Source organism: Leucopleurus acutus, assembly GCF_964270905.1.
Source record: "Leucopleurus acutus genome assembly, chromosome: X".
Lineage (NCBI taxonomy): Eukaryota > Metazoa > Chordata > Mammalia > Artiodactyla > Delphinidae > Leucopleurus > Leucopleurus acutus.
The window spans coordinates 1,455,673-1,479,556 of NC_139148.1; the positions used below are offsets into that span (position 1 = coordinate 1,455,673).

At 48.5% G+C, this 23,884-nt stretch overlaps 1 protein-coding gene across 1 annotated transcript in view; it reads right to left on the bottom strand.

Annotated features, from left to right (window-relative positions):
- The window catches only part of DHRSX (dehydrogenase/reductase X-linked), a 193,005-nt gene that overhangs the window by 135,241 nt on the left and 33,880 nt on the right, over positions 1-23,884 (bottom strand). The window contains exon 3 of the mRNA XM_082864175.1: positions 19,007-19,075. Coding sequence (XP_082720301.1) covers positions 19,007-19,075 — 69 coding nt within the window. The remainder of the gene's footprint in view (positions 1-19,006; positions 19,076-23,884) is intronic.

Sequence of the window (23,884 nt, forward strand, 5' to 3'; positions counted from 1 at the left end):
AATAGTCTGTGGACCATTAAGTAGAGCAAGGATGTTTCCACGAAGAGTGGACCTCGTGAATTATCCCGAGAATGTGTCCGTCATTACCTTTGCATGGTGTCACGGCAGTCACATCCCAAATTAAAGCATCAGTGAGGAGATGCGTGGACTAGAAATGTGGCTAACAGATGTGGGCAAAGTTTCTTTCCCTGTCAAACACTTTCCATGAGGGGTGGGAAGGGAGGTCTGACAGGAGGTATTTGCTTATCAGAATTCACATAATTCAGATTTGGACAAAACAGGACTCAGAAAAAACAAAAGACAAGAGCAACCATCCCCCACCCCGCCCCCGCCGAATCCCTCTGCAACCTTCAGATTGTTCTTTTCCGAACAGAATAAGGAGAAAATTGATTTTCTCTGACTTACATTTCCTGGGCGGAAGTGTCCTGTCTCAGTGCCCATGTACCCAGTGCAAAAGTTATCTGGGATGCAATTGATTTCATTGAGAAAGGGCTTTCAAAGTAAGTATTTTATGTCATGAAAATTCCAGCTGTAGGAAGAATGGAGAGGTAAGGTTACAACTGCGGTTCTAATATAAGAAAATTAAGAAGTAGTGGGGGAGTTTCTTTTTTTATGTTGTCCTGAAAGATGTATTTTAATCAACGCAAAGCATAGCCAGCTACCATGGTGACCAGGAATATGTCTGATAAATGCTCTATGCAAAAGCAAGGCTGAAAAGTGACAAAAGCGATATGAGATAAAATTTCTTACCAGCAACGTCCTTATCGAGGGACAAAGGTATCGATGAAATGAAGACACACATGAATTAATTCATCTCTGGGGATATCAGAGGAAACGACTGTTCTCTCAGTTGAGCAAAAGCTGCAGCATTTCAGCTCAGCAGAGAAGAGGCAAAAATTGAGGAAATACCATGTCGTAGGTCAAAGAGACAGCTCAAATGAGCTTCTCCTGACATCCCTTCTGACAATTAAATTAAATATGATACCATCACAGGACACGGTGAAGCCACAGAATTAATGAGTCTCTCCTGTAACACAGCGGAAAAAGCATATCGTAGAGGAGAGACACAAATGAGATAGTACCCAGCAGCTAGCTGGTCATCCCCAGGACGCCCGTTAATGCCTCTGGGCATCCCCTCCAAAATTCTGTGACTTCCTGTGCGAGTAACTACAGTGGACAAGAGAGCCGTAATCACCACCATCATCATCACCATCACCATCACCACCGTCATCATCAACATCATCATTCTATTATCACCACCATCCCCACCATCATCATCAACATCATCATTCTATTATCACCACCATCACCACCATCATCACCATCAACATCATCATTCTATTATCACCACCATCACCACCATCATCACCATCACCACGATCATTATCAACGCTCATCACCACCATCACTGTCACCATCATTGTCATGACATCTGCCATTCACTGAGATCCCACAAAGTACAAGACGTTCTCCACCCTGCATTCTCCTGGCCAGCACATTTTTTGTGTGTCCACGATGCGCCAGGGACCATGCAGAGGACTAGGAAATTGGTGACACAGTTACACAAACCACAGTACAGTGTGTGAGGTGGGCGAGATGGAATAGGGTCAGGGAGGAAGGAGTGGAGGCACCTGGGTTTAGGACACCTCCTTCAGGGTCTGCTGTGGAGGCTGAGAAGTGTAGGGTGAGTAGGTCAACAGCAGGAGGAGAGAGCTCATGTTCAAGTCTAGAGCTGGTGGGAGGAAGCATGGAGGGGCTCCACCCGTAGGGGTTTAAGCAGGTAAGGCAACTGCTTGGGCAGCCCAGAAATGGGAGGCCAGCCAGGAGGATGGGTTATGGACCAGGTAGCGAACAGGTGGAGTAGTGGCAGGAGCACAGAAAAAGAAATGAATGCTTTGGAGAGATGTTTAGGAGGAAGACACAGCGCTCAGCTACTGGCTGCAGAAAGAGGACTGATGAGGGGCAAAAGCCACCAGGGAAAGCCTGGCGCCCAGCCTCCAGCTGGGAGGTGGCGGCACCACTGACCAAATCAGGGACAAGGAAGACGCCACGTCCAGCCCTGAATGTGCTGCGTGGGCACAGAGGTCTAGCTGGCAGGAGTTTCAGAGAAAACTGCATCAGGGAGAATCAGCACCATGGGTGTGCATGCAATGCCCGGGAGAGGGGTGCTGTGTGAGATGCTAGGCTGACACACAAAGGGGTCCGGCATGAAGGGGGCAGTAAAGAAAGAGGAAACTGCACAGGAGGGTGGGAAACCAGACACAGCACCGTGCGAGGGGACGAAAGCGGATCTTTTAACGTAGCTGCTTTAAGGACGGTGCTTACAGCGTTTATCACAATTTTGCCAACTCAGACAAGTGCTCTGTTATTTGATTAACCTTCCTCTCCAGCTATAATATAAACTCCATGCAAGCAAGAACCAAACTTATCTGATTATCTTCGGAAATAATTCAGTTGTCAAGTGCCCGCTCAGCGCCAGCAGCGGCTAAGGCTTGGGAACGTCCCCCAAGAACCAGCCAAATGGCTCTGGTGCTGGCTGGTGGCTGCTTCCAATGCTTTCAGAGATTTACGGTTCATTGTGGTTATGAGACAATTATGAGGTCATAACGGTCTCATACCAATTATGAGGTGGAGGGAGGGATAAATTAGAAATTTGGGAGTAACATATACTATACATATAATAGATAAACAGCAAGGACCTACTGTAGAGCACAGGGAACTATACTCAGTATCTCATAATAACCCATAATGGAAAAGAATCTGAAAAAGAGAAAGAGAGAGAGAGAAAGAGAGAAAACGGAATCACTTTGCTGTACCCCTGAAACTAACACAACATTGTAAATCAACGATACTTCAATTTAAAAAAGTAACAAATAAATGTATAAGAGAAGAAGAAAAAAGACTGTAGCATATGGGCCACAGTCCTTTCCCCATGACCACAGCAGACATCACCAATCCATCACAGTCTCCCTTGCTGAAGCATCGTTCTCATCTCACAGTATCAGGCAGCCAGAACCAATCAACCAGCCTCAGGCCTGGAAACTCACTTGTTATCCATTCAATTCATGCTTCAGGTGTAGACAGACCACCTGCCACCCTTCCAGCTGCTGCTACAAAATTAATTTCTTCAGAAGTTTAGTAATGAATGGATAGTAAATGATCCTGAATGCTTTACTGTTATCTTCTGAGAGAAATATGATTTTTTCTGTAAGGATGTGAAGATGTAATTATGTCAGAGGGTATTTTTTAACCTGGGAGTCTATTCAATAGCTAGAGTTAAGCTAAACATTCTGTATCTAGGTTAGTAAGCAAGTTGAGCTATAACTTTGCTTTGGAAATTGCACAGTTAGGAAGAAAAGTATATGTAACACATAAAGTAAGCTTGGTGGCCATGACCCCTTTGAACGCTACAGATCAAGATCTGGGAAACATTCTGCACAAAGGGCCAAGGAGTAAATACTTTTGGCTTTGTGGGCCATACAGTCTCTTCTCTGAGTCTTCACTCTGTTGACCTCGGGCAAACACAGCTACAGACAGTAAGTAAATGAATGGGTGTGGTGTTTCAATAAAACTTTATTTGCCAAAAAAAAGGCAGAGGGCCAGATTTAGCTCAGGGTCTGAAGCTTGCAGATCCTTGATCTCCATCATCCTTGGAGGTCTGGAAAGAGTACTTAGGAACTTTACTACAGGCAGCAGCCTTTTGGGGGAGAGTTGTGACTTCTGGTCTTTCAACGTGTCGCTGATCTGTACATGATCGCCAATACTATTTGCATCAATCTGGGAAAATCCCGTTTTGAGGAGTGAGACATTCTTTTGTAACAGATAATCAAACAGTACTGTCCAGAATCAAGAATAAATCCCCTTTTGTCCAAACGTAAATCATACTTTTATTGGGTGATATTTTCCCTTTCTCATTCCGAGGCAATGCCAATTTGCTCCTGCATCTTGTGAGATGAAAGATGAACAATTGTTTGCTGGGTGATTATCCATTCATTAGTTTTTGAAGGAAACTATTACTGATTTGGTTTGTGGCTTCTCTGCTCTTCCCACTTGGGGCTTTTCTGCGCACTATGAGTACGTTCATATTCGTGCTTCCTAATTTTTACTTCACGCCCTGGGTGCCCAGTCACAATTTTGTTTTTTCATTTCATACGAGTACGAGAGCCTAGAGCAACATAAATTCTGCATTGTGACGCCCTGCATTTCCATTTCAAATATAAAATATTTTGTTACTGGCTATGAATCCCCTGTCGACATGCTTTACAAGGGGAGCTTTCGAAAATTAATGTGAGTTTGGGCCTTTGGAAATTCCACTTTGAATCAGAAGCATTACAGGTTAAAAGGGGGCTCCTGCCACCTGTCCGCTGAGGCACCAAGGTTACAGACAAACGGATGGGAAATGGGCGGCACCCCAAGTGTAGAAGCTCGCAGAGGAAATGCTGGGGGGTGAGAGGACGGGGCGCCCAACTCCGGGACCTCAGCCAGGCCCAGGACGTGCAAAGGGGCCGGCCTAGGGGTTGGGGTGAGTCACGGAGGAAACCTGTGTGGAGAAACCTGAATCTGAAACCTGAATCTTGTTACCTGCAGGGGCAGCCACAGAGCAGGTGCTGACTCCCTCCCAAAGAAGTCCGTGGCCACGACCACAGGACAGGGGTGTCTCCACGGGGGCTGGTCGTCCTCCCAGGGCCGCTGGGGGTGACACGTCTTGTGGAGAACACCGGAGTTCGAGTCCTAGGGGGTCATTCTCGGTTCTACTCAAAGAGGTCACCAGGATGAGCCCAGGGACCCCAGAGGCAAGAGGCTGGTGGTTATAAAAACACATCCAGGTCCAGAAACTTTCCATCATCCCCAACTGAGACTCTGTCCCCATTCAAAACTCACTCCCCGTCTCCTGCCCACACCCCCCAGCCCCTGACACCCACCGTCCTACTTTCTGTCTTTATGAATCTCACTCCTCTAGGGACCTCACAGAAGTGGCACCTTCGGAATTTGTCCTTCGCGTCTGCCTTATTTCATTGAGAATCACAAGCTCAAGATTCACCCACGTGGTAGCAGGTGTCACAACTCACTTCCTCGGGGCTTCCCCGGTGGCGCAGGGGTTGAGAGTCCGCCTGCCGATGCAGGGGACACGGGTTCGAGCCCCGGTCCGGGAGGGTCCCACGTGCCGCGGAGCAGCTAAGCCCTCCCTGAGAAACGGATGACGATGCTGCTTCTGCAAATCTCTAGTCGTGGGGAACGAGGCCAGTGTCGCGGTCGCAGGCCTCAGCTTGCCCTGAAAAAGCAGCGGCATCTTCCTGGGACTTTCCCTCCCACCTCCCGGCCAGGTCAGCTGGAAACCCTGTCTCCCCACCCAGCAGACGTCATCCCCGGCTTTGCCCAAAACATAACAATGGTCAACAGGCTCTCAAGGGCAGCTCCCAGGCCACGTCCCCTCTCTGGAGGCACAAGGGGGGTCCAGAGTGTGAGAAACAGAGCCAACAGACCCCCTCCACCGTGTTTCCGCCGGGCCATCACTGCTGAAGCTACGGCCATGTCCAGGGCAGTCGATCCATCACGGAACAGACGCAGGCGTGGGCCGAACACACCTGGCGCTGGACCGTGGCCAGGAGCTGTCGGGACGCATGTTTCTGCCCTGGGCTCGGATGCCCGTGGTGCCTCTGTCTTCGGGGCAGGAGCAGGTCCCCGCGGGACAGGCTTGGCGTGGCCTTTGGGGGCCCCTCACCGGCCGCCCGAACGCGGTTTCACAGACAGAACGTTTCCAGAAAGCAGCCAGGAGGTGGAGCTCTTTTTTTTTTTTTTGTCTTTGGACCACACTTGTTATCTCTTCTCTCGTTACATAGCCTACCCGAGGGATGCATGGCTAAAACCACACCATCATCTTCCGGGTAATTAACCTGTACAACAAGCCACGCCCCCGTTACGGGGGGCGGGGGGAATTGGGAAAGGGTCCCCCAACTGACATACTCGCAGAGCTGAGGATGCGCTATCAGTCATCCGGCCGCTCCCGGCTGTTCCAAACCCCGGCCCTAGGTGGTCCCGCTGGTCGGCGGGCAGGGGTCGCCTCCGTGAGGTCCCCCGACGGAAGACGAGAGAGAGGAAACAGCCTCAGAGAGCAGAAGACGCCTCCAGGTGGGAACACAGGTGGGTGCAGCGGCTGAATACCCGGCGACCGGGTACGGGCTCAGGAGGACTCTGCCCTCCAGCCCAGGCGGGGATGTACCAAGTCTTGGCCGTCCAATCGGACCACCGCCAACCTCTTCCCTCTAAGCCTCACCCTCACCCTGACCTTCCTTTGGGGGCAACCTAACAGCTGCCGTTTTCAAACACTGAACACGCGGGGCTTCCCTGGTGGCGCAGTGGTTGAGAGTCCGCCTGCCGATGCAGGGGACACGGGTTCGTGCCCCGGTCCGGGAGGATCCCACACGCCGCGGAGCGGCTGGGCCCCTGAGCCACAGTTACTGAGCCTGCGCGTCCGGAGCCTGTGCTCCGCAACAAGAGAGGCCGCGATAGTGAGAGGCCCGCGCACCGCGATGAAGAGTGGCCCCCGCTCGCCGCAACTAGAGAAAGCCCTCGCGCAGAAACGAAGACCCAACACAGCCAAAATAAATAAATAAATAAATAAATATAAAAATAAATAACTATTCCTGTTCTCTGTTTAAAAAAAATAAAATAAAAATAAAAAACTGAAGACACTGTACCCTGCAACTCCCTCTCCTCTGGGTACACCCACCTACCGCCCAGCGCTGTATGCGGTCGGGCTTGCCCATGAGCATTTAAAATCCTGTATAGGGGGAATTTTGTCCTTTATAAAAATAGGTATTCGGTGCTAAAAAGAAAGGAGCTCTGAAGCCATGAAGACAGGGAGGAACCTTAAATGCATATGACTGAGTAAAAGAAGCCCATCTGAAAGGGCTACAGACTGTGTGATTCCAACTCTATGACTTTCTGGAAAAGGCAAAACTGTGGAGACAGTCAAAGGATCGGTGCTAAAAAAAAAAAAAAAATACATACAAAAATAAAAGGATCAGTGGTTGCCAGGGGTTGGAGGGATAAACAGGCAGAACATAGAGGGCTTTTAGGGCAGTGAAACTACCCTGTATGCTACTATAATGGTGGATACACGTCATTATACATTGGTCCAGACCCATAGAACGTATAACACCAAGCGTGACCCCTAATGTAAACTATGGACCTTAGTTAGTAATGTGTGCATACTGGTTCATCCGTTGTAACAGATGTGGTGTATTCCTGCAAGATGTTAATAACAGATGAAACTGTGGGGCAGGTATTGGGAATTCCCTGTATTTTGTCCTCAATTTTCTGTAAACTTTAAACTGTACTAAACACTGAAGTGTAGCAATTTAAAAAATAACAGTAACATATAGAGAGACAAAGGGGTTTAGACATACCTGCCAGGTGAGCAGATCCTGCATGGTGACCCCTCAAACCACCATTGGGTACAAAGAAAGAATGTGCCTTCCAGGAGACAGGGCTTTTTACGACTTTTTCCCTAAAGGAATCCTCACGTCTTCTCACGTTTAATTTTACAAGCAGGTGATCCATGGCATTCGCTCCAAATGGGAAGGGTCGCTGTATAGGGCGAGGTTCCCAGTGACAGGTCCACCCCTGGAAAACCTGCGCTGGGAAGCCAGCTCTACGGCAGGACATTTAGGAAACGCATGCCATCACGGCTTGCCCTGTGATTCCTTCAGCAGGTCTCCGATGTGGCTACGTGAAAAGGCGTCATCAATCAGGTACTCGAAACAGGAACACCCTGAGGACAAGTCAGGGCGGGCAGGCGTCTGACGGGCGGGCAGAAGCCCACGCCTGGGATGGTGATTACGCAAATGCCAAGGAAGGAGCGTACCAAGCCCTGAAAACTCCCTGAGCTGCACCCTCCCCGTCCACACCCGGGCTTATCTGCAGGCATTGGGAGGAGGAGTGATGCAAATGTGAGGCTGGAAAAAGACAAGGGCTGAATCAACTCCAAAGTGTAACCGGCCAAGTCCTGGAAGGGGAATTCCAGGTAAGGAGGTCAGCTCAGGACACACGGAGCTGGGCGGCCTGATTACCCAGACAGAGAGATGTCTCTACCTGGAGCTCCCAGACCTTGCAATACCTGCGTCCCTCGGCACACGGCATCCTTGCCAGTCCCCCGCAGGCCAAACGGCGTCACCCAGTGGCCAAACCATCACCCAGATGAATAGCTCTACATGGAAACACACAGTGGAGGACAAGGGCAAGTGGTCCACTCGTGGTGGCCGTGATCAGTGCCACATTCCTGGAGAGCTGTTCGGCAACCTGCATTCAACGCCTTTGGCTCCTCATACGACATATCAGAAGGCATCAGGGGAAGAGTAAGCATTTAAGATACAAAGACAAGGGCACCGAACACACGGGGTAACGAAACACAAGCCATCGATGAGAAATGAGGCAAACACCCTGGGATATCCTGACAACAGAAGCGAACGTAGCCATAAAAATAAGGACTTCTCTTTATTACAAAGGAAGACGCCCAACTAGACAGAACCTGGAAGAGTTTCTTCATGGATAGGTACCTATAACAGATAGATACACACAACCCGGGTGGCAGCTGGGTTTCTGCTTCCTCATGGGCTCATGTTCTGGGTTTGAAGGAGCCATACCTTCCCATGGGCTGTGGAGGCCCTAGAGCCCTCCCCAGCCCTCGGTACTCTCAGGGGTCTTGGGGCACATGCGGTTCCCTCTGCTGCGTTCTTGTCGCTATGAAAATAACAGGAAGGGTTATAACCCCGCCATGTTTCTCCTGCCTCCACTGTGTCCCACTGATAGAGGCGTGACTACAATGTACAAGCCAGGGTCCCTGCGAGACCCTGGGCCAGCAACACCCACCCAACTCCCATCTGTTGAGATGCCTGAGCTGCTTCCTGTCTTTCTCCACCTGCCTCTCTCTTTCTGTTTCCCTGCCTTCTCCATCTCTGCCCATCTCCAAGGGTTGCTCTATTTCTGGGTTCCTTCCAGGACTCTGAGTTCAGACTCAAACTGTCCACTTATTAACGGCATGATGTTAAGGGGCTTCCCGAAACTCTTTGTGCCCTGGTTTCCTCACTTGTAAAAAGGGAATAGTGATAATAACTCCTTCCTAGGAGAGGACCACGTGAATCCAGACACGTAAAGCATTTAAAACAATACCCGCTACAGTGCAGGTATCCAACACGATGCAGCTGTGTACGCTAATGATCATCATTTCTAACAAAAGGCGCTTTGGTTATCTGTTTCGCTGAAGCTCGTTATTCTAACTTCAGTAGCTTATTAAAGAGGGGCTACCAAAAAAAAAAAAAGAGGGGCTACACGTTCTGGTTTGCCACAGACCATTCTCAGTTATCTTTTCTGGGGGGCGGGGGGAGGTACCCTGAGGGTACTTCTCAAATTTCAACATGCAGGGATGCAGACCTCAAAGAGAAAGTGACAACTGGTTGGGCTGAGGAGTCAAAGGTCAGAGTCTGGGGCGCCTAGGGCAGCTGGAATGGAGGCACACAATCCTCAATGAAAGGCCACAGGGGCGGGAGCTGAAAATCCTGAGTAGAAAATCCCATCGAAACCTCAGCAGACTAGTGAACTGCAGAAACACGGCAAGACACCAAGGAGTTCAGGGGCAAACTGCAGCTGGAAGGTTGAAAGATGTGAGCGGAGAAATTTCAGCCACTGCCTGGTGCTGGGGAGACAGGATGACACTTGCATCTTGCCAAGCTGCAGGGGCTCAGTGAACAGCTCAGGGTCTCCCCTGAATCCTGAGATGGGCTACGTCTTAGAACAAAGGATCGAGATTGAGAGCTCCGTATCTTAAGATTGAGAGCTCCATCCAAGGCCCAAGGGCAGAACTGAAATAGACTCATCATGACAAGACGTGAAGCCAAGGTAACCCACCAGTGATATCACTGTCCGCTACAAAGCTCAACATTCTTCAGAGGAAGATGACAGAACGCAAAATCTCTACAGTGGATCAATCACAATGTCCAGTACACACAAAAAAATGACTAGACATGCAGAGAAATGTCACCTGCTGTCAAGAAGGAGAAAAATCAATAGAAACAGACCCAGAGATGACGTAGCTGTTGGAATGAAGAGACAAGAACTTTCAGGTAACAATTATGAATTAAAGCATTTACAAGAAAAGATGGAGGTCAAGGGTGAAGAAAGGAAGAACGTCAGGAAAGACATGTAAACTAAAAATAACCAAATGGAAGTCCTAAAACTGAAAAATACAGGTAGTTTTGAGGACAACAATAGTCCAAGGATGGGATTACAAGTGGACTGCACACAAATGAAAAACAATTGGGTGAACGTGAGATAGTTCAATAGAAATCATTCAAGCTACAGCACGAAGGAAGAAAAGGAAGTTGGACAAAATGAACGGAGCTCGATGAAATGTCAGACGGTGTCACGTAACCTACCACATGCGTGATTGTGGACTGACAAGAAGGTGGAAAGAACAAAGCAGGAAACGCATGTGAAGAATAGTGGCTAAAAGTTGTTCAAATTTTATCAAAACTTCCTACCCCACGGCTACGGGGAGCCTTTTAAACCCAAGTAGGATAAACACGGGGAACCACACACAGGCGTGTTATCAAAATTCTGAAAACAAGTTAAAAAAAAAAAAAGGAAAGAAGGCACATTATATTCGGGAAATAATGATAATAATTATAGCTGATTATAGTTCCGCAACGGGAGAGGCCACAACAGTGAGAGGCCCGGTATCGCAAAAAAAATAAACACAAATAATTATAGCTGATTTCCTATCTGAAACAATGAAGGCCAGAAGGCCAGGTCACAACAACTTTAATATCCTGGGGGTAGGGCAGTGTTTTCAACCCAGAACTCTCCGTGCGTGGAAAACTGCTCTCAAGAATGAAGGCGGAATAATGCTACCTGCAAACACTTAGGACCATGTGACTCTCCCACCCTGCTCTGAGGAGACAGTGAAACTTTCCTCTTCAGGAAAAGGTTTTAAAACGAAACCTGCAATAAGTGAAAATAAATATTTACCTTCAAGGCACTACAGTACCTTACGGAGCCTCCAAATATCTGTTAGAAAGTGGATCGAAGCGATTTCTAACATGCTAACGTCACGGGCTCTGCACACCCCAAACCACGCATCACAGAGATAGTAACACGGAGAGGACCACAGATGTGTGCAGAGCTGGGCACGGGCTGTTCTCATCAGAATCTTGACAACAATTTCAGAGGCAACGTCCTTTTCACTGAAGGAGAAGCTCCTTCCCGGAAACATTAACCTCTGGGTCTCATTTAAGTGTTTCAAATATCATTACATAATCCTCCAAGTGTTATTTTTTAAAAAAACCTTTCTTACTATATGTTTATCTTCTATAACAACTAAGGATGACTTCATTTCCCCCAGAAGGAAACATATCATGGAAGTAACATTTCCAGAATAACTTTTAGAGACGGTCACGCGAGCAGGTTCTCTAATTACCAAGTTTAAAAGCACGGAGCGCCTTGAGGTGTGTTAGAAGGGAACGGTCAAAATGAATTTCCTCGGCGATGATTCCTCCCCACAAATGAAAAGAGGAGAAACACGGCACAGGATAACAGGACAATGCAGGAGGGAGTGAAAATATTGCATAAATTGTTGGTGGGGGAAATAGAACTTTGGATGCACGATGAGAATGAAAATTCTTCCCTGTGGGTTTTTTCTTCTATTATTATTCCTGTAAGTGTGTATAGACGAGCTAAGGAAACTAGGCAGACAATCGCCTCCCTCATGGAAGTCACCTTGACGGCGCTTCCAAAGGTTAACATTAATCATTCCCGAGCCTGAGAAATGAAGAGCCCTTCACAGGAAGAACACGGTGTGAGCAGTAATAACATTAAATGTTCACAAAGGGCTGTACTGCGCCTTCGTCCCTTCAGAAAAGACACGATGACCTTCTAAACTTCCTTTTTTTTTTCTTTGTTAATAGAATTGACTCGCCGAATGCCATTTTTTTTTAATTGCAGTAGAGTTGATTTACAATGTTGTGTTGGTTTCACAGCAAAGCAATTCAGTTACACGTACACATGCATCTATTCCTTTTCAAATTCTTTTCCCATGATAGGTTATTACGAGATATTCAGTAGAGTTCCCTGTGCTCTACAGTGGGTCCTTGTTGGTTATCTATTTTATATATAGTAGTGTGTATATGTTAATCCCCAACTCCTAATTTATCCTGCCCCCCTTTCCCCTTTGGTAACCATACGTTTGTTTTCTATGTCTGCGAGTCTGTTTCTGTTTTGTAAATAAGTTCTTTTACATCATATTTCAGATTCCACGTATAAGTGCTATCATATGTTATATGTCTGTCTCTGTCTGGCTTACTTCACTTTGTATGATCATCTCTAGGTCCCTCCAAGTTGCTGCCAATGGCATGATTTCTTTCTTTTTATGGCTGAGTAGTATTCCACTGTATATATGTGCCACATCTTCCTTATCCATTCATCTGTTGATGGACAGTTAGGTTGTTTCCATGTCTTGGCTATTGTATATAGACAGTGCTGCAATGAACATTGGGGCGCATGTATCTGTTCAACTTACGGTTTTCTCCAGGCATTGTTAAACCCTCTAATTGCCCACAGGAAATCATCTCTCTGTATGAACACCTGTCTGGTGTCTGTCTATCCAGGCATGTCTGCTCACTGTCTACCTCAGGACACCAAGTTAAAGATGAAAGGGGGACATTCCACAGGATTCCTGGCCAGCACTCTGCAAAACTGTCAAGGTCATCAAAAAAAACAAAAAACAAAAACCACGGAGAGTCTAGGGAATGATCACAGCCAAGAGGAGCCTAAAGAGATGGGACAACTAGGTATTACCGTAGCATCCTGTGTGGGATCCTGGGATGGAAGAAAGGCGTTAGGTAAAAACTAAGGAAATTCGGAAAAAACATAAGGTCTTTAGTCAGGGATCATAGACCAATAAGGTGCTTTCACTGTGAGACACGAACTTAACACAAGATATTAAGGATGGAGAGAACTATAGACATAGGGTATGGGGGGACTCGGGAACCTTCACAGCTCTTCTGTAATCTAGAACTGTTCCAAAATTAAAAGTCCATTTTTTTCAAAATCCACTTATTAAATCATTCACCATCACGTCACAACTGTCAGAGAGGCTGTCGTCAAAAAGGCCACGAATAACAAAAGCTGGGGGGGCGTGGAGAAGAGGGAGCCTCCTGCACTGTGGCTGGGGGCGCACGTTGGTGCAGCCACTCTGGAGAACAGGATGGAGGGCCCTTAAAAGCAAAAAGAGAGCTACCCTAGGACCCAGCCATCCCACTCCTGGGCACATACCCAGAGAAAACCATAATTCGAAAAGACACACGCACCCCAACGTTCATAACAGCACCGTTTACACCAGCCGAGACACGGAAGCCACCTGAGTGTCCACAGACAGATGAATGGAGAAAGAAGATGTGGTCCATATATACAATAGAATATTTCTCAGCCATAAAAGAGAATGAAATCATGCCATTGGCAGCAACACGGATGGACTTGGAGGGCGTGATGCTAAATGAAGGAACTCAGACAGAGACAAACAGTCTATGATCTCACTTATATGTGGAATCTAAAAAATACAGCAAGTGAGTGAATATAACAAAAAAGAAGCAGACTCACAGATACAGAGGACAAACGAGTGGTTACCAGTGGGGAGAGGGAAGGGGGGAGGGGCAGGATAGGGGGAGGGGATTAGGAGGCACAAACTACTAGGTATAAAATAAATAAGCGACAAGGTTATGTTGCAGAACACAGGGAATATAGCCAATATTTTTCCATAACTATAAACGGAGTATAACCTTTACAGTTGTGAATCACTATACTGTACACGTGAAATATATAACATTGTACATCAACTGTACTTCAATTAAAAAAATGAAAGGGGGAAAGAAAAGGATGCCTGTAGGAAACAGGAAACTGTCAATAAGGGCCATTTTAAGTTAAATCAAAAAGACAGGAAAAAACCATAATTTGAAAAGATACATGCACCCCAGTGTTCATAGCAGCACTATTTGCAATAGGCAGGACATGGAAGCAACCTAAGCGTCCATCAATAGATGAATGGATAAAGAAGATGTGGTACATGTATACAATGGAATACTACTCAGCCATAAAAAAGAAAGAAATAATGTTATTTGCAGTGGCATGGATGGGCCTGGAGATTATCATACTAAGTGAAGTAAGTCAGACAGAGAAAGACAAATATTATATGATATCGCTTGTATGTGGAATCTAAAAAATGGTACAAATGAACTTATTTACAAAACAGAAATAGAGTCACAGACATAGGAAACAAACTTATGGTTACCATGGGAGAGACGGGGGAAGGGATAAATTAGGAGATTGGGATTGACATATACACACTACTCTATATAATACAGACAACCAATGAGGACCCACTGAACAGCCCAGGGAACTCTACTCAGTATCTCGTAATACCCTATATGGGAAAAGAATCTGAAAAGGAATATATGTATAAAACTGAATCACGGTGCTGTATACCTGAAACTAACATGATATTGTAAATCGACTATGCTTCAATAAAAAATGATACAGGGACTTCCGTGGTGGTCCAGTGGTAAAGAATCCACCTTACAACGCAGGGGACGCGGGTTCGATCCCTGGTCAGGGGACCTAAGACCCCATATGCTGCGGGGCAACTAAGCCAGCACGCCGCAACTACTGAGCTCGCACGCCTCAACTAGAGAGCCCGCGTGCCACAAACTACAGAGCCCACACGCCACAACTAGAGAGAAGCCCGCACGCCACAAGGAAGAGCCTGCGTGCTGCAACTCAGACCCGACGCAGCCAAAACTAAATAAATAAGTAATCAATAAATCTTTTTTAAAAATGATACAAATGAACGTATTAACAAAACAGAGTCACAGACATGGAAAACAAACTCACGGTTACCAAAGGGGAAAGGTGGGGGGGGGATAAATTAGGAGTCTGGGGTTAACACAGACACACTACTGTATACAAAATACATAACTAATAAGGACCTACTGTAGAGACAGAGAACTCTGCTCGATATTCTGTCATAACCGAGGAAGGAGAACAATCTGGAAAGGAATCTATGTACGTGTATAACTGAATCACCGTGCTGTACACCTGAAACTAACACGATATACTTTAATTTAGAAGATTTTTTAAAAGAATGACGTTAGGAAAGGTGTAAAATTGTCCAGGAAGACACTGCTGACCGTGGAAAAGTGTGGAACAGTGACACAAAGCAAGGGATGCCTTTCTCCTTTTAAAAACAAAGAACAGACACCACATTTCCTAGGATTTGGGACTAGGGAATTCCCTCGTGGGTTGCGTGCGTCACTGTGAAATGGGCAAAGCAAAGTTTACCAGCCTGGAGTCCTTTTAGAAGTATTTAAATTATCTGTTTCCATTTGGGTTCATTTGAACGTTGTTATGCCATTTTGCTGTTTCCTTTTGTGGTGTTCGGGTTTTTATTGGTATTTGGGGGTGGGTTTTTTTTTTTTTTTTTTTTTGGTAAATTAGCAAGACTATTTGCTCCAAATAAGAGAGCTTGCATCAGCACAGAATTACTCAAGAACAATAAAGGTTTTGGTACCGTGGATACATGGTGATAAGGTATGAAAAGTCTCTTCCCTGGAAATCTCTAGGTTGAGAAATGATTGATTCCTGAGCCCATACTCACGAATATATCGTTCCGAAAGCCAAACTAGTTATACACTGATAGGCAGGTATCCTCCCATCCCAGCCCCAAACATGACCTCAACTGACTGTGATGTCAAAGGCAGATGGTACAGCACAGAAAGCATTCGACGAAGAACTAAGAAAAAAGGGTCAGTACAGAGATGAGGGGGGAGGTAGGCTACAGAGAAATTCGGCATTTAGAAATAATTGTGTTAGGGAACTCTACTCAATACTCTGTAATGACCTATATAGGAAAAGAACCTGAAAAAGAATAGATACATGTATTATGTATAACTGAGTCGCTTTGCTGTACAGAAGAAACTAACACAACACTGTAAAGCAACTATACCCCAATAAAAATTTCCAAAAGAAATAATTGTGTTCTCGACAGTCATCTGCTGGTCTCAGGCTATCTGCTGATTTGCTCCAAAAAAAAAAGAGAAGAATCCAGAGAATCACGGAAGAGCCATAAGCGAGGAACAGGTGGGGCTCCCCCTGGCCAAGTGGGAAGCCGGGGGATGTGGGGACAAGACCCTCAGAGGCTGCAGCAGGGCCGCTAGTCTGGACAGAAGCACCTCTGCAGGGCTGTGGGTTCCACTCCTGAGAGCATCCCGACCCAGACTGGGTCCGGCCGAGTCTGCAGGGAGCTAAACCAAGAGGAAGGGTGAGGGCCGACCGACTGCCACCGATGCACAGGGAGACCCAGTGTCCCCACCGGCGCTGCCCTTGCACAGCGGGTCCCCGGTACAGGGAGTGCCCCTCTTCCCCCGGGACTGGCTGGACCTTGGCTTGGGGGAATCCCGAGGCTGGATGCAAATTCAGCAACGACAGTTCGAGGACCACCACCAAACCATCCTCCTCTGGCCAGTCTCAGCATCTCCCACCTGTCCCGTGGACCCCTCCAGGCGTGCACGGGCTGCGGTGTCCACGGACCAACTTCCAAGTGCCAGGCTTCTGATGTAAAATACAGACAGCGCTGCCTTCATGTCTGGTTCAACGCACAAGAGGAATTTTAAAAGGTGCGTGTGTGTGTGTGTGTGTGTGTGTGTGTGTGTGTGTAATCAAGGGTTCCCTCCCTCACTGGACCAGCCCCCATGGGAGTGGCCACGCTCACCCTGGCTCAGACCATATCCCTGCTGCACACCTCAGGGGTCACTCAGCTTGTGTCCAGACACCTCCCTGGCCCCCATGTCCCCTCCCAGGCCAGGGAGAACCTGAGCTTCCCTGAGCGCTGCCAGCTTCTGGGCAAGGGCAGCTCCAAGCAACACAAGGACCAGCGCAGGGCTGCTACCCACCAAGGACGCCCAGCCTCGCCCTTTCCATAAACACGGATGCCCGGGGTGGGGGGGCTGCCAGCAAGTGGGGTGCAGGCAGGCTGGGGTTTGGGGCTTGTGCAGACCCCTGGGCTCTCTCTGCTGTCGGTGTGCACCTGCCTGACTGTCCGCCCCGACGGCTACTTCTCCCAGATGCAAACTTCATGGATCTACCTGGTGTCACTTGCTAGAAATGAAGACACAGGAGCAGACACAGCTGACGCTCTGTCACCAGCCTTGACCAGAGGGACGCTGACATCACCGTCCTGGGTGATCAGGAATCACCGCCCTGCCCAGCGCAGGCCCTGGGGGCCTCCCCTCCAGCACAGGGCTGCTGCGGAGGCGCTTCCCCTTTAATCCGTGAGCTTTCTGCACAAACCGTGAGTCGCAGCGTACAAAGCTGATGCCACCAGGAAACTGTCTAAAGATGTTCTAGAACGTTCTTTCCTGCCATCAATCAGGGCTACGGATTACAGCTCTGTCAGAACACATGAAGCTCTTAAACGTTTTACGGAAGCTCACGTAGCCCCAGATGAACCTCGGCACCTTGACTGGTTAGGACTGTAACACAAGCGAGTTTGGGTGAATTATTTTTTCATCCTTTCCAGCGGTTTTTCAGGTCATGAAAAGAAGCCCACGCTTTGGCGGTTCCCACGAGGCTCCTCTTTTGGTCTGGAAATTATGGTTTCGTGCGGTCACGACAGCAGCGATTCTTAAACTTGAGGGGGACAGGGGGATTCCCGGGGAGGGCGTGGGAAAATGCAGGTTCCCGGCCCCGCCTGCAGAAGTTTCCATGCTCAGGGCTGAAAATCAGCACTTCTAACCACCTGCCCCTGGTGACGCTACTGCTAGAGGCCCAGGAAATACACGCTGGGTGGAAACCAAGGCGTTGGAGAGAGAGGCCCCCTGAGCCACTGCAAACTAGGGACGGGGGCTCACGATCAGCTGTCACAACAGTGGACCACTTCTGCCCCGGGGCAGGCGAGGGAGAGAAGCAGCGCCTCTGTCTGCAGGAGCTGCCTGGTGTTGCAGGAGAGCTGCGGAAGCCCCTCTGTGTTCTGTCTCGAGATCAAAGGCATCCTAGTAGATACCTAATGAGAACCTGCCGTACAGCACAGGGAACTCCACTTCATGGTACAGTAGAAACTTACGCAACATTGTAAAACAACTCTACCCCCATTAAAAAAAAAAAAAGGGGGGGAGGAAAGGAAAAGGATGAAAGACATCCTGCCACGAGGGCAGGGGAGACATTGGGAATGTCAGCACACCCCAGCCTTGGGCAGAGGGCCGGACGGTCAACCTGGAACACCCACAAGTGGGAGTCTTGACACAAAGGGACAGATACGGCCTTACCCGTCCGTCCCGGGTTTTCATGTGTCTCTCGGCAATCGCCCACAGATGGGAATCCTCAGCTTCTGGGTGATGCTTGAAACACCCTGGCTCTGACGGCCAAGAAAGTGACCTGCACGTGCTTTTTTTGAACATAAGGCACCAGGCTTGGGCTCAGAAAGCACCGGAGAGCGTTGGTGTCAGGAAAGATGTGAGGGCCGTGTGTGTATCCCCCGGGTTCAATAGGCAGAGAAGGCCCCAGGGGTGCACGACGGGGCAGCGCCGATCCCCGTGAGACCCGGCAGGGTCCTGCTTGGTACATCTTCCCTTCAAGAACCCGAGAAAAGTAGGTGTACCTGCCGGAGGGTGCCTCCAACGGTTCCTGAGTGAACACGGGCCTCAGAGGGCCCTGGAGATCGACAGGGAATGAAATCGGGCCCCAGTTTCACAAGGAACGCCCTCCCCAGCAGGTGCCGCGGTGGCAGCATGCTCGCTGCCACCTTCCACGCCCCAAGGAGGACAAAAGCCCCCCCAGAGAAAAGCCCAAGAATCAGAGACACCGCTGCCCAGAGCCACGTCCACCATCCGGGTCCCTGAGCCCACGCCAGGGTCTGCAGCCCCCAGACCAAGCAGTAGAGCCATCTGTCCACCGGGCAGTAGAGTACCTTTGTCATTGAGGGTTTCCTCTCTTATCTTTCTCACAGCTTCCTCCGCTTTGCCTTCGTTATTTCCACCTACAAGGAAAAGAAAAGATACAATTCAGGGTGAGGAAACTACCCCACGTGAAACAATGTTTTCTTGAGACAGTAAACACAGCCCTACAACACGCTAAGTGTCTCCTTCCGTCCTGGCATTGAATCTGGCCATCGGAGCAACTGTAGTGGGTTCAGCGTATCCATTGAAGATGCATTTTCTTTAGGTGGATTGGTCAAAAGGATGCCTTTCTGGGACATCTTACTTTTCAGTAATTCCAGGGACACGAAGCACCTCGCGGCATCGGGACCACGGGGACACCAAGAGCATATGAGCGTGAAACTGTCAGCAGAAATGTCAGACTAGACATAGATCTTTCGAGAGACTTTTGGTCCAGGCGACCACTCTGTTCACAGTGGCTTGAGCTATAAAAACCATCACGGGGGACTTCCCGGGAGGTCCCGTGGTTAGGACTCTGCGCTTTCACTGCCGAGGGTCTGGGTTCCATCCCTGGTCGGGGAACTAAGATCCCGCAAGCCGCGTGGCACGGCCAAAAAAAAAAAAAATTAAAAAAGAAAAAACACCATCGCGGGACATTCCCACCATGAGCTCGAGATGTCTCCTCCCGTTACCCGTGACTCCGTAAAATCAGCGGGTGCGATGCTGGGAACGTTCGCTTAGAAGGGTGGCAATGGGTCTTTTGTGAAGGATGAGGGTGTCCCAGTTGAAATTTGGGGCGAAAGAAAGTGAATGAGGTTTCTTTAATGCCTGAGTAGGTGAAACTGTGTTGACCGCGAGGGTAGAGCCTGGAGGGCAGGGGGGCTGTTCTTCCCTACGTCTGTGCGCAGACATTCCTCACTTTAAGGGGGTCCTGATGTATCTGCTGCTCGGGGTGGGGAGAGGCCAGGCCAGCCTGCTTCCCAGGCAGCATCCCTGGTTAAGGAGCCGGCCTCAAGCAGCGCCTCTGACCTTGTGCAGAAGCCACACCTGAAACTCCCTGGGGGCTGCATCACAGGAGACCTTCAACAGGGAGGCCAGAGCTGGCACCTGTGAACACGGGGATGGGCATGGAGCCCTGATGCCCAGAGAACCAACAGGGGGCAAGAAGACACCGCTGAGGGGCCTGGGAGGGGCAGGTCCCGCCCACATCACCCTCCCACCTGCAGCCACAGCCCCTCCTGGGAAGATGCTGGTTCTCTGGGGTCAAAGCCTGTTGAGGTCTCCGTGAAAGTACACGACCAAGCAATCCTTTTATCATGCATTTCTGCACGCTGTTTACGTACCTGTGGTCTCCCTTACACACTCTAAGAGTATTCCCTACTATTTTCCTCTGTGTTATGTGCTCTGTGTCACTGACAAGTGTCCCCAGATGAACCTAGGCAATGCCCTTTCCAAAACAAAACAACAAAAAAGATGTTTACAGCAATGGGTGTATTTGTAACAAACATATAAGAGAGGAGAAGTGGTGAACCCAGGGGGAATGAGAAATGCCCCCTGCTGAAGATAAACGTGGCAAAGACATCTCTGGGGGTGAACGAAAAGGAATATAGAAGCTGTCACCGCCTCAGAGAAGTTCAGAGCTGCAGACATCAAGAAGATGCAGCTACAGAAGTCCTCTGCACCTCCAGCTCCTCAAAGAAATAAACATTATGCGGTTATGACGTGGTTTTGCTGGGAGAACCTTCCTGCACTGAGGGAGTGCAGGGGCAGGGTGGCAAAGAAGCATGCCTTCCATCCCTAAATGTTCGGGGCATCAAAGACCGAAAAAAAAAAAAACAAGAATCCATGGGGTAAGTGAGGGCTGCAGACACGTATGAGCTTGTTTCTGAAACTTGTGCAATTTTTAAACATTAAAACACCATCTGCTGCTGGGCTACCCTCCAGCCTGAGACCATCTTGACATCAAGGGCTGGCATAGCAGAAGCTCAAATGAAGTCAGAAAGACATAAGTGTCCAGAGGAAGAAAGAAAGCTGAGGGTGGGCTGGGGAGAAGCGATGGAACTGCAGGACACACTGGCCACGGCCAGCAGCGTCCCCCGACGGGCAGCTCACTGACTGCTCAGGCCATCAGGATATGACATCGGCTCTAGGCGGGATCCAAACAAAACTGACACGTATGAACTTATTTACAAAACAGAATCAGACTCACAGACTTAGAGAACGGGGGGAGGGATATATTTGGAGTTTGGGATTGACTTATACACACTGCTAGATATAAAACAGATAACCAACAAGGACCTACTGTAGAGCACGGGGAACACTACTCAGTACTCTGTAATGACCTCTATGGGAAAAGAATCTGAAAAACAGTGGATATATGTACATGTATCACTGATTCACTCTGCCGTACACCTGAAACTAACACAACACTGTAAATCAACTATGCTCCGACAGAAGACAGAAATTTTAAAAATTAAAAAGAAATCAAAGAAAAAAATATTCAGGCAGTCAGGGCTGGACTGTATGGGAGGGATGGAGAGGCACTTTGGGGGCAAAGGTCATCTTCAGCAGCTGCCTCTCATGGGCTGGATATGGGATGCTTGACCCTACACAGCTGCCAGTGCTGCCTATATATCTCCGGAGTGCTGGCTGCGTACCCGGAAACACTCCGCCACGACAGCAGCAGGGCTCAGACGCGGTGGGTCCGCCTTCCATTCAGCCTTCGTGCAGCAGGGGTTAGGTTTTATACGCGCTGCAGTGCAAGGCTTCAGGGGCACCAAGTCGAGTGGGAAGGACAACCTCTCACATCCAGGTCCGCTCCCTGAAGACAGCACCCTAGCCACCAGATCGTAAAGATCTGCGAGAAGCAACAGAACTGCCACCTGTTTAAAAAAAAAAAAAGAAGATACTGGACCCAAATTAGGGCCAGCACACTACGGACCTGGGGCCAGATGTGGCCCATCGCTTAGACAGCCGTGTCCTTTAAGTATTGGCCGTGCTGATTTCCTGCTGTAAGGGCAGAGCTGATGAGCATGAGAGAACTATGATAATATTTACCATCCAGCCTATAGCAGAAGAAAACGTACCAACCCCTGGTCTAGACCTTAGATGACCGCCTATTAAGAATTATGAATAAAGAGGGATCCTCCACCAAAACGGTATTTTGAAACAGTAGGCACTAAGGTACTGTGAACAGATGGGAACCTGAATAATTCATGCATTCTTAGCAACCCTAATGGGCTGGACTCGGACCCAGACTATCACTTCAATTCTTCAGCAAGTAATTGATTATTCTGTAAATATTCATGGCCTCGGGACTGAGAGTGTGGAACTGATGAAACCCATCTCTTAGTCTGTGTTTAATAGAAAAATGCATTCTGCCCAATGATAATGTTTCATTAAGTGACCTGGTCTCCAGCTGTCACGTGAGAAGAAAAACTGTCCCTCTCAGGATATGTTCAACTATCCCCTCAAAGACACACAGAGGCGGTAAGACTCCCTGTGTGACCGGATTGACAGGGAGGGTCAGAACTGTGTCCCTCGGGGAGAGTTCAATCAGGGACATCAGAACGTTAGTGGGAAAGGAGACATGAGTGGGCGAGGATGTGCTGTCTACTCTCTGTTTAACGCGAGAAGAGTAGAAATTTGGTGCTGACGGATACCATACCTGATGCTCAGGAAACATCCCCTAAAGGAGGTGACACCAGTCAGGGCTCCAGTCCTCACACGCCTGGGTGCCCAGGTTTGCTCACATGTGCTCGGTGCCCGTGTCTGCAGTGCATACCCACCGCCCAGCTAGACCTCATCCTGACCTTCCCTCTAGATCTCCTCGGGACCTGACCCTCTAGACTTCCTCAGGAGCTAAAACCACCACACTGAGGCCAAAAGCACAGAAATGGGGCTCTTTTTACTTCTCTGTCTTCCAACATCACCTAGTTTCACTAGGAATGAAGAAGATGAAGGTGCCTGCAGTGGAGGGATCACAGGGGCAGAGACACCCAGCACTGGATGCCAGCCTCCCGTCTTTGCTCAGACTAGAAAGCTCCTCCTGGATCTTTCCACCAGCATCTTCCCACCACTAGCCCAGGCCCAGCCGGTCCTCAGAGGGGATGCATGGCTCTTCCTTTACAAGAGCTGAGATCACTTTGACCGAGTCTTCCGAATATCGGCAGAAATCCAAGACATGGAAGGCTTGTCATATCTCTAATGAGACGACAGAGGCTGCCCCTCCACGGAAAGTCAACAAATCAGGGGGCTAGAGCCCATCACCATCCCACAGTCGCCCTGCAGGCTTGAGATCTGCTCCCACCCTCTGCTCCCACATCCTACCTCCTTGATATTCTCAGGCCCCAGAGAGACATAAACAGTTCACAGAGGTGCTCAAGTTGATAAAGGAGCCTCAGATATACATTCTCAGATGCATCCCCTCTCCCACAAGACCTCCTGGCCTGCAAGCAACCCATCTTCAGCTAAGGGGAGTTACGGATAGTGATAAAATAAAGTTGGTCATTTCAAGTTCAGAAACTTTTAATATGTCCACATCTATCAAGAGAATAGGACCTACCCGGGGGGAAAGGCAGGGAGCTGGGATGAACTGGGAGATTGGGATGGACATATATACACTATTGATACTATGTTTAAGATAGATCACTAATGAGAACCTACTGTAGAGTACAGGGAACTCTACTCAGTGCTCTGTGGTGACCTACATGGGAAGGGAATCCAAAAACAGGGGATAGGTGTATATGCATAGCTGATTCACTTTGCTGTACGGCAGAAACTAACACAACAGTGGAAAGCAACTATATTCCAATAAATAAAAAAAAAAGACTTATTGAAAGAGAGGGAAAAAAAAGAAAAAGAAAACACACACACAAGAGAAAACAGAGAATGGGACTTAGCTGTATTCC